The sequence below is a fragment of the Dendrobates tinctorius genome, unplaced genomic scaffold, assembly GCF_039654945.1.
Source record: "Dendrobates tinctorius isolate UK_male_01 unplaced genomic scaffold, ASM3965494v1 ptg000075l, whole genome shotgun sequence".
In the NCBI taxonomy this organism is placed as follows: Eukaryota; Metazoa; Chordata; class Amphibia; order Anura; family Dendrobatidae; genus Dendrobates; species Dendrobates tinctorius.
In genome coordinates, this window is record NW_027361743.1 from 40,222,807 (window position 1) to 40,235,011 (window position 12,205).

Here is a 12,205-nt window from a genome sequence, read left to right on the forward strand (position 1 = left end):
GCCTATGGGAGCATCATCAGATAGAAATGTCATCTAACCTGAAAGAATTGACAGCAGTGGAGCAGGCGGCTAAAAAGCTCCTTGTGTATCTACAGGGCCATCACGTACGAGTGTTCTCCGACAATCAGGTCACCGTGGCTTATATCAACCACCAAGGCGGGACTCGTTCCAAGCCCCTGATGAATGTAGCAGAGCGTTTGTTCCATCTAGCAGAGCAGCATTTTCTATCTTTAACAGCTCTACATATAAAAGGGAAAAAACATCACGGCAGATTTCTTAAGCCGCAATCTGCTAAAGCAAAGAGAATGGGCCATAAAAACCTCCATCTTCAACCTGATTGTACAAAAGTGGGGGCAACCAGAGGTAGATCTCTTCGCCACCAAAGAAAACAGGAAATTAAGACAATTCTGCTCCCTAAAATCCCAGAGAGAATCCTCTGGCGGTAGATGCCTTTCTGATAAAGTGGGACTTCAGGCTAGCCTACGCCTTCCCTCCCCTATCTCTACTACCCCTGGTGATGAGGAAAATCAGAAAAGACAGAGCAAGGGTTATAGTTATCGCTCCATTTTGGCCCAGGAGGGCATGGTTCTCATGCCTCAGGACCATGTCGGTGTTCGATCCTTGGGTTCTTCCGGACATCCCTGATCTCCTATCCCAGGGCCCAGTTTTCCATCCTCAGGTGGCTGGCCTACATCTGACGGCGTGGAGTTTGAACGGTCACTGCTAAAAGATAAAGGTTTCTCCCCAGACCTGATTAACACCCTACTTAAAAGTAGAAAAATCATTACTACCCAAATTTACGTCTGAATTTGGAAAAAATTCCTTCAGAACTCAGGAGTAGTCGCTGGGATTCAGCGCCTATAATTCAAATCTTAGAGTTTCTACAGAAAGGTCTGGACATGGTGCTTTCCACCAGTACCCTTAAAGTACAAATATCAGTATTGGGGGCCCTCTTTAGCTGCAACATCGCGGGTAATTACTGGGTCGGTAGATTCATTAAGGCGGCAGGTAGATCCAGGCCAATAGTGAAGGATAGATTCATGCCGTGGGACTTGAACCTAGTCCTCTCAGCTATGACGGAAGCTCCATTTGAACCTATCTCATCAGCTTCCATAAAAAAGCTGTCCCTCAAAGTAGCTTTCCTGGTAGCTCTGACGTCAGCTCATAGAGTATGCGACATCCATGCATTATCTAGGCGTCCTCCTTATATACAGTTTAAAGACGATAGGGTAATACTTAGGCCTGATCCAGCGTACTTACCTAAGGTAGTTTCTAGCTTTCATAGGACACAGGAAATAGTCCTTCCATCCTTCCTCCCTAATCCAGCTAACGAGAAGGAAGAGAAACTACACACCCCGGATGTTAGGAGATGCCTCATAGAATATCTGGCAGTTACCGATCCCTGGAAGAAAGATAATGCCCTGTTTGTCACCGATCAAGGCCCTAGGAAAGGTTTTAGAGCGTCCAAAAATACACTAGCCAGGTGGATTAGAGAGGCGATTTCAATAGCATACACCTCAAAAGGCAGGTCGGCACCTGGGAAGCTGAGTGCGCATTCCACCAGAGCCATGGCGACCTCATGGGCTGAGAGATCGGAAGTCTCCATTGACCAGATATGTAAGGCGGCTACTTGGTCCTCTCCGAGCACCTTTTATAGTCATTATAGGCTAGACCTGGGTGCTTCCGCAGACCTCTCCTTTGTTATAAGGGTACTGCAGGCTGTGGTCCCTCCCTAAAGTAGTTATTACTCTCTAATTCTCTCAGGTGGTGCTGTCATGGACGACCGAATAAAGTCTTAGTTACTCACCGGTTAACGGTATTTTTTGGAGTCCATGACAGCACCCGTATGTTCCCTCCCTTTAGTTTAATTTGGGTGCGCACTTCTTCCTCTTGTATATGTCCACTGGTGATAAATTAGATAATAGTACTGTACATAAATCATGCATTAACCTTGGAGGTCCTCTTGTGCTCTGTAATCCAAATGATGCGTGGGAGAGGTGCCGCCCTTTTGTATCTGTAGGTTTCCTGTTCCTGAAGGGCGGATCCCCTCTCTCAGGTGGTGCTGTCATGGACTCCGAAAAATACCGTTAACCGGTGAGTAACTTAAGACTTTTCCCCTTTGGAGAGCCCTTTCCACACTGGAGGTGTCTAGCAGGTGGCTTTTCGGCCGACTAGGCCATACTTCCATTTTGCTCCATCCAGCCATGCATCTGCCCCTTTCAGGCTTGAATGGAGGGGAGGGTGTTATCTTTCGGTCTGTCTGCTTCTTTTCAGGGCAGCATCCTCCTATTAATGCCACATCGCTCCAGGGAGATGTGATCATGTTGTCCACATCTTCCCTCGATCTTTACTCGAACACCTGCAAATCTCTGCATCGCCATTGACAACCACGGTCCTGCGAATTGTTCCCTTAACTTTAATTTTTGCAGTCCTCCCCAAGCACACACCAACCCTCAAGGTCTTCTTCAGGTCGGATCTACTCTGGGCACATCTCTGTGATTGAAATTATACCTCATCTATCTATATAATTCTTCTAATTTCTGTCCAGATGTCACCGTATCCCAGAATTCCAAGCGGAGGAAGTTCACCGACCGCGCCATATTGGGACACCCAAGTGATGGGTGTCTCAATATGGAAACTGCTGCTGTTAACACCAGCGGAACACTGTCGCACACACTCTCATACTCTCTCAAACTCATACTCTCTCAAACTCATACTCTCTCACACTCATACACTCTCTCACACTCATACACTCTCTCACACTCATACACTCTCTCACACTCACACTCTCACACTCATACACTCTCTCACACTCATACACTCTCTCACACTCATACACTCTCTCACACTCATACACTCTCTCACACTCATACACTCTCTCACACTCATACACTCTCTCACACTCATACACTCTCTCACACTCATACTCTCTCACACTCATACACTCTCACACTCATACACTCTCTCACACTCATACACTCTCTCACACTCATACACTCTCTCACACTCATACACTCTCTCACACTCATACACTCTCTCACACTCATACACTCTCTCACACTCATACACTCTCTCACACTCATACACTCTCTCACACTCATACACTCTCTCACACTCATACACTCTCTCACACTCATACACTCTCTCACACTCATACACTCTCTCACACTCATACACTCTCTCACACTCATACACTCTCATATACACTCTCTCACACGCCTACACTCTCTCACACGCCTACACTCTCTCACACGCCTACACTCTCTCACGCCTACACTCTCTCACACGCCTACACTCTCTCACACGCCTACACTCTCTCACACGCCGACACTCTCTCACACGCCGACACTCTCTCACACGCCGACACTCTCTCACACGCCGACACTCTCTCAGACGCCGACACTCTCTCAGACGCCGACACTCTCTCAGACGCCGACACTCTCTCAGACGCCGACACTCTCTCAGACGCCGACACTCTCTCAGACGCCGACACTCTCTCAGACGCCGACACTCTCTCAGACGCCGACACTCTCTCAGACGCCGACACTCTCTCAGACGCCGACACTCTCTCAGACGCCGACACTCTCTCAGACGCCGACACTCTCTCAGACGCCGACACTCTCTCAGACGCCGACACTCTCTCAGACGCCGACACTCTCTCAGACGCCGACACTCTCTCAGACGCCGACACTCTCTCAGACGCCGACACTCTCTCAGACGCCGACACTCTCTCAGACGCCGACACTCTCTCAGACGCCGACACTCTCTCAGACGCCGACACTCTCTCAGACGCCGACACTCTCTCAGACGCCGACACTCTCTCAGACGCCGACACTCTCTCAGACGCCGACACTCTCTCAGACGCCGACACTCTCTCAGACGCCGACACTCTCTCAGACGCCGACACTCTCTCAGACGCCGACACTCTCTCAGACGCCGACACTCTCTCAGACGCCGACACTCTCAGACGCCGACACTCTCTCAGACGCCGACACTCTCTCAGACGCCGACACTCTCTCAGACGCCGACACTCTCTCAGACGCCGACACTCTCTCAGACGCCGACACTCTCTCAGACGCCGACACTCTCTCAGACGCCGACACTCTCTCAGACGCCGACACTCTCTCAGACGCCGACACTCTCTCAGACGCCGACACTCTCTCAGACGCCGACACTCTCTCAGACGCCGACACTCTCTCACACGCCGACACTCTCTCACACGCCGACACTCTCTCACACGCCGACACTCTCTCACACGCCGACACTCTCTCACACGCACACAACCTCTTGCGCGGTACCACCAGTGGAACAGCGTCGCACTACGCCAGCGCGAATTCCACGCAGGCGCAGTGAATAATTCGGCTGATCCCGGCGGCAGATGCGCGACGTGTCTATAGGCAGAGGAAGCCGGTCAAATTAAAGGGGTTTTCCCACGAACGAAAGTTCATTTTAAAAATTGTCTGTGTCTGACCGTGTACGGAGCATACCACATCTCCTGGGCAGGGGAGGAAGCCAAAGACAATACTGACATTACAGCAGGGGATCACAGAGGATTCATTTTGTGAGGTAAAATATTTCACTGACTGTTTTTAAACAATATTTTACTTCACAAAATGTATAATCTGTCATCTCCTGCTGTAATGTCAGTATTGTCTTTTGCTTCCTCCCCTGACCAGGAGCTGTGGTATGTTCTGTACATGGTCAGATACAGACCATTTTTAAAATGAACTTTCGTTTGTGGGAAAACCCCTTTAAATAGAAATTCCTCCTGACATGCTGTGCACTGACTGTTTAGTGATGGGGTACACAGGTCAAACAAGAGATGACATGAGAGGAGAAGATAGCAGATGGGGGAGAGAGAAAGCTCACAGGGGGGAGACAGTTCAAACCGGACAGCACATGAGGGGAGAACGCAGCACAGGAAGGAGAGACACAGCAGACAAGGGGAATAGCACATGGGGTAGACAGTTCAAAGAAGAGAGCACAGACGGGAGAAGTCAGCACATGGGAAAAGAGAGAGTGGATAGGTGGGTGAGCACATGGGGGAGAGACTCTCAACGCTGCAAAGCCTGCCCCCATCGTGACATTACCGCCCTCCTGATGCAATAGCATCGGGCCTCCATCTAGTTTAGAAAATGTCCTAGGAAGCCCCTTTCTAGGTTGGTCAATGATGTGGACAATATTATCACACAATGATGTCCAATAGTAATAAACCCATGCAATATTTCGGTTGATGCAAAAAGAAATTGATGCACTGGTAACAAAACGTACTTCATAGTTTTTATTGATACAACAGTATTAAAAAAGGGAAAAAAACAATGGGGTGCCACGTAATACAAGCTTCTTAACCAATAACCAAACCCAATACTGTGGAATTTATAATGGATCCTGAATCCAAGGATATAAAATGCAAATATGTAAACAGTGCAATTAAATAATCAGTGTAGTGATAACCTAAAAATTTGACAAAGTAAAGCAGCAAACTGTAGGAAAAAAGCAAGAACAAATAGCAGTCACGAGAATCTGAACCTGTGCTAACATAGGCTGTAATCATACATGCTATGTATGGACAACAGGGAGTTCAATGTCCTGGGTACTGCAGTCTTCTATAAGGCTGCGGCTAGTGTAAATATAAGCCGCACTACTGGCAAATCAGGTGCACAAGAGAAAAATATGCAATCTTTCAGATAAAATGGTGTAACAGTGATTGGGCATATTATACCTGTGGTGTGCACGTGGAAATCCTGGGCGTCCCTCTGCCCCGACGCACGTTTCACATTGCTTCTTCGGGAGGCGCCTCCAGTAGAAGCAGTGCGAAACGTGCATCTGGACTGAAGGACGCCCGGGATATCTATGTGCACACTACAGGTGTAATATGCCCAATTACTGTTATGCCATTTATCTGAAGGATTGCATATTTTTCTCTCATGTTCTGCTCTCTACGATTGGAGTGCTCTGTATTCAGACAGACCTCTCGTGTTCCTTTTGCTTCTCTGATGGTCTTGGGCTCATTTATATAACATATTTCCCTCCTCAACTGTTGTTCCTTTCTCACACAGTACTTTTCATGTACTACATATCCCATACTATTCTTTTCTCTGCGAGCTGCCCGTACACTCATTCTCCATAACTATGCTTTTGTTTGGACCTTCAGTGGCTTTTATTTTGAATTGAAGGAAGCTAAATATATTATATCGCCACAGGAACCATGTCTATAAGCAATTGTTTTTTTCCTCATGTAGTATTTCCTAAGTGCATGGCTTTTTAGAGGTTTTGAAAGGTGGTATTTAGTTTTGTTGTATGGTTGCCTTGTGGGATGTTAAAATATTGTTTTTCCTTTTTAAAAGAGTAAATGAATATTACATATGAAAGTAAGCAACTTTGTAATATATCTTATCAGAGAAATCTGATTGTTTCTCCATTAGAATTGATCAGTCATCAAAATTCTCATTTTTGATGTACAATCTGTATTCAGTGAAGACAGACTATCCCATTACTGAGATAGGAGATGGTCACTCTTTAACACTCTACCATCTTTTTGCTAGATCCAATGCCGGGGATTATGGTTCTCTGTTGAATCCCATTAGACTAGTCACCAATAATCCTGCTAATGCTCTTAAAGGGAATCAATCAGAACAAACTGTTTATATAGTCCGGTTTCTCACTGAATAAAGCTGTGGATGACATTATCTTTTATTCTTTTGCCCCCTGACAGAAAAGATATGTATTTTAATTTATATGCAAGCGAGTCTTAAGTTCTCTGGGTGCAATGAGAGCACTTTCCGAACCTCTGCCTTCTCAACACTTTTCCCGCCCAGCCCAGTTTTCCTTTGCTGACTGTCGTCTCTGGCCTGATTACACAGCCAGCGAGCTGACAGTCAAGCAGGGGGATGGATAATATAGTTGGGGAGTCCGAGGCATTGGGAAGCACTGCTGTGGAGTCGGTAAGCCAAACCTCTGACTCCTCAATTTCCTTGTCTTCCAACTCTGACTCCAACTCCCCGCATGGCCTCACTACTGAGCATGAACATAAAGTGCAGCACATATTCATCTCCACTAAAAGCCAAGATCCTTAGATCAGGAACAGAACAGACGTTTATAAGACATTTCACATCTTTTGTTATCAAAACATTTACAGCATATTCTGCACTGAACTACTGAACCAATTTATTATATATTTTAGAAGTCGGATTCTGTCCATTTTATATCATCTCCAAGTCCACCAAATTGTACACTGGCTCAGACTCCATAGCCTTGTTGGGAAGTGCTCTTATCGCACCCAGAGCACGCAAGCCTCATTTGCGTATGCATTGAAACAGCAATTTTTGAGTCAGAGAAACAGATTGCACAAATAAAGGTGTGGATGACATTATCTTCCAGAGAGCAACATGACCATAGAAACAATTTGGGTAGGTGACTTATAACCCCTTCAGCCTGAGAACTGCACTAGAAAAGCAAAGCACAACCTTATTGAGCTCATGCAAGTGTTCTTAATTACACATTTTTTGGCATAACATTTTAAATATTTTTTTTTTTATATACACTTTACAGATTGTTTCGTTATTTTAGATCTGAGTGTCTAATATTTAATTTCTTTTTATGTGTGTCTGTGTGCTGTAATTACAATGTGATTTTACTACTTATATAATTGATGAACTTTTGTATTAATAAATACTTATTTTTTATTGTATATGGTAAACTCCTTTTTTCTCTGTATTTTCTGATATGTATCTCTGAGTTTATATACATGAAATTTTCTTGACTTTGTGCTGGTACTTCTCATGTTCTGTGATTTTACTGAGGTTTCCTTACCTTTTATTTCCCTCTTTAGCCATTACACAAAAGCCTCGACCCCAGTAATCCGGAGCAGCTCGTTATATCCCTCATAACCATTGGTCACATAGCACAGCAGGCGCCTGATCAGTTTGCGGGTCCTCTCAAGTCCATGGTAGCAAACTTTGTGGTAAAGGACTTGTTAATGACAGATAGAGTAAGTTTTTTATTTTGTATGTATACTTCTTGATCCACTATGATAACTATAGGATGACTACTAAGAACTCTTTCACACTTCAGTTTTTTTGATGTCAGTCGAAATCCGCCCTGAAAAAAACGGATCCGTTTTTTTTTTTTTGCGGAATCCGTTTTCTTCTCATAGACTTGCATTAGCGGCGGATTGTGATGGATGCTCGTCCGTTGCATCTGTTATTTGACGGATCCATCGGAATTTTAGCGTCCGCCAACGGACATTGTAACGTTTTTTGTCTGCGTTGAAATGACGGATTGCAACGGATCCTTCACAGTACGCCATTGGCTAGAATGGAAGCCTATGGGTGGCAGATCCGTTGAAAGCCGTCAAATGACGCATTCCGTCAACGGATTCCGCTTTTTTTAAACTGAGCATGCCTGGAAGAATTTCCATTCATTAAAGTTAACCCCTAAAGCCGTTCTGGCACAAAAGAAAATATTTTTCTCTCTCTCTCTCTCTCTCTCTCTCTCATATTCTGTTCCTTTAAATTCCGTACACTTGCTACGACGGGTCCGTCCAAAAAAACGGCCCGGTGCATCAGTTTATTTGCAAATCTGCAACGGATCTTTTTTTCACACTTTGACGGTTTGGAACTGACATCAAAAGACTGAAGTGTGAAAGAGGCCTTACTGGTTTCCAGCCTGTGACTGTTGTGGTCTGTTTATTTCCCAAATTTTTGGTCCTTGAATCGGACTTAGGAGTGCACGTATCCTATAGACTTTAATGTGTCTTGTGTGGTATCCAAATAATTCAAAAATAAGATATGTGAATGGGACCTTAGACCACTTAAAACAAACCTGTCAAGTCCCTAAACGCTATTATCCTCCTGATGAGGGGTTAATCTGCAGGTTAACGGTGTTCTAAAGGTGTTTGGCCACTGCATTGAAAGTACGGCTACCATGAAGAAATTAACTTCGTTTCTTCTAATTTGGCTAAAAGATTTTACACCTGCCACCATGACAAGTTAGACAAGTCACTCTTTTGGCAGGGCCCTACTTTACTGTAACCTATTAAGCATTTATTAAATATCTAATACTCTTTTCTCCTATGCCTCATTGGGGGACACAACAAATATGAACCTAGCACTCAACTTAAAGGTATTTGTAAGGCGGTTTATTGTAGTACACGAAAAAAAACGTTTCGCTCAATGTGACCTTCTTCAGTTACGTGTGGTATATAGATTGTGTAGAGCTTATAGGCATCTATCAGAAAGGACGATGGTGCTTTAGGCATTGAGGAGAATGATCTCTCTAAGGTAAGGAGCTTGTCAGTATATAGGAGAGGCACCGCCCACGCTAGCGCCCCCGCCCCCACGCCTTGATGCCTTTCGTCCCTTACGAGAGGTTGCAATCCTGGTCTCGGGGGCCATGACATTTACCTCAGCCTGCTCTGGAAACGGGCTGTGAGGCGCGCACTCTGCCGGGCTCCGGGTGACACCACAGGGCCACCGCTATTCCTCCCGGGGGCACAGCACAGGATCGGGGTAAGCAGCATCTGCCCTCAGAACAAAGCTTAACCCCTTACCGGCACTTTTCCTGCAGACCAGACTAAGAAGCTCACTGCGTTTTTTATCGTGTATACCACTTGCAAGGCTGCCGTGCCCAGACTAATCCGTTATGCATGGACTGCGACCCAGCCTGCACTCAAACGCCGCTGCTGCAGGGCTTCCTGCATTTAGCCCCCCTGAGTGGGCTGCGTCCCTGTCACGGTCGGTGGAGTCACTGACCCAGGCCATAGACTGCCTCCGGGAAGCCTCTTTAAGTCAGAAAGCATCTTTACCGCCCGAGCAGGGCTCTGGCGACGGCGGGGAACCGTCCATCAGCAGGGGGCGTACTCGCTCAAGGGATGGTCAGGCTAAGAAGCGGACCCATGACGCGTCCCCTAGTCACGCTTGCGCTTCAGCATCGGCGAGTTCTGTCTCTCGCTCTCCCTCTCCTATTGTTCGCAGCGATCATGACTCTGAATTCGAATCTGACACGTCAGCCCATCAGAATCCTCCAACTGACCAAGAGTCGCTTGATTCTCTTATAGAATCAGTCATCAGGATTCTGGAGTTGGATGAGGAAAATATTCCCGCTCCAGCACACGCTATCTCATTTAAGAGGACCAAGCGTGTACGCAGGTTATTTACCAGCCATCCGGAGTTTAAGGACATTGTCCAGAAACATAGGGATCGGCTACATAAGTGGTTCACAGGGCAAAAGTCTATTGAGGCTAAATACCCTTTTGCTCCAGACCTAATGAAAGATTGGTTACAGTCCCCTTCGGTGGACCCTCCTGTATCGCGTCTTCTAAAACGCTCCTATCTGTTTCTGAGGGCTCCTCAGTCAGAAACCACTCTGATCATCAAATTGACTACCTTGCCCGCTCAGTTTTTGAAGCTTCAGGAGCGGCACTTTTTCCATCTTTTGCGGCAACTTGGGTTACTAAGGCAATGACCGCTTGGGCCGCTAATTTGATCTCCATTAGAAGAGACCTATGGCTCCGCGACTGGCGGGCGGATGCCACAACTAAAAGATCGTTGACTTGCCTGCCCTATCAGACTGGTCGTCTTTTTGGAGAGAAACTACACCAGCTCATTTCTGATACTACAGGGGGAAAGAGTAAATTCCTTCCTCAACAAAAGGCTGCTTGGCCGTTTCGGAGCCAACAGCCAACGCGTTTTCGTCCTTTTTGCAACAATTCCAGTTGGTCCTCCACTACCTTCTCTTCCGGTTCAAGTCTGTCCCCGCGCGGAGACAGAGGCTCCCAGGTCTCAAACAGACCTAACCGCTCTTGGAAGCCCAGGCCAAGGGCATCTGGATCTAGGGGAGCCAGATCCCATAGATCTTCTACGCAATGACTTGTTTCAGTTTCCGGTGGACACCGACAAAGCAGGCGGTCACCTACTTTCCTTCAGTCACACCTGGCTCGCGGTTGTCCATGACAGGTGGGTCAGGGAGCTGGTGTCCTCCGGATACAAGATAGAATTCTCCCCCCCCCCCCCCCCCCCCCCAATATGTTTCTTCCGGTCCTCACTCCCAAAGAAAAAGACAAGAGCCTTCCTTTGGGCTGTTCAGGCTCTGCAAAGGGACGATCATCATTCCGGTTCCTCATCACGAAAGGTTCACAGGTTTTTATTCAAACCTTTTTGTGGTTCCAAAGGAGGACGGGACGATGCGACCCATACTGGATCTGAAACTGTTAAATCAGTTTGTCAAGGTACGGCGATTCCGAATGGAATCTATCCGATCAGTTGTCGCTTGGAAAAGGAGAATTCCTAGCATCCATCGACATCAAGGACACTTACCTTCACATTCCGAGCTGCCCATCCCACCAGCAGTTCCTTTGTTTTGCAATTCACGAGGAACACTTCCAGTTCGTTGCCTTGCCCTTCTGACTTGCCACCGCCCCTCGGGTCTTTACCAAGGTCATGGCGGCTGTCATGGCCATTCTCCACTCTCGGGGAGTGGTGGTGTTACCGTATCTGGACGACCTGCTCATCAATGGTCCGTCCCTTCCAGCCTGCAAGGAATCCGTGGATATAACGGTACATACACTTTCTCCCCTGGGTTGGCAGTTAAACTTCGAAAAGTCTTTCCCAAAACCGGCCCAGCAGATTTCCTTTTTAGGAATGATCTTGGACTCTTCCCGTGGGTTGGTCATTCTCCCTCCAGAAAAGACCCTAGCCTTACAACAGGCAGCGCGGATTCTATCCCGACCGCTTTCTCACTCCATTCGTTTCAGCATGAGAGTTCTCGGAAAGATGGTGGCATTGATGGATGCAGTCCCATTCGCACAGTTTCATCTCCGTCCCTTACAACACGCGTTGCTGTCAGCTTGGGGCAAGAACCCGTTCTCCCTGGACCGTCGGTTCCTTCAGTCCCTGCGGGTCAGACAAGCCCTCAAGTGGTGGACACTGAAGGTAGGTCTTTTCTCCCAGTAAGATGGTTGGTAGTAACCACCGACGCAAGTCTTCTGGGCTGGGGTACGGTCTTTCGTCACCACACGGCACAGGGTCGTTGGTCAACTCGAGAGTCACGTCTCCCCATCAACATTTTGGAGATACGTTTGATCAGATTAGGCCTGTATCACACTTCCGTTTTTTCAAATCCGTCAAAATCCGTTGTTTTCCGTTAAAAAACGGATCGCCATTTTTTGCAGGATCCGTTTTTTTTGTCCCATAGACTTCCATTAGCG

General features: G+C 46.9%; 1 protein-coding gene across 2 annotated transcripts in view; it reads left to right on the top strand.

The window, feature by feature from the left end:
• PDS5B (PDS5 cohesin associated factor B) overlaps nucleotides 1-12,205 on the top strand; it is a 238,732-nt gene that overhangs the window by 136,281 nt on the left and 90,246 nt on the right. For both annotated transcript variants that reach the window (XM_073583194.1, XM_073583193.1), the window contains exon 21: nucleotides 7,832-7,990. In XM_073583194.1, the coding sequence (XP_073439295.1) occupies nucleotides 7,832-7,990 (159 nt within the window). The remainder of the gene's footprint in view (nucleotides 1-7,831; nucleotides 7,991-12,205) is intronic.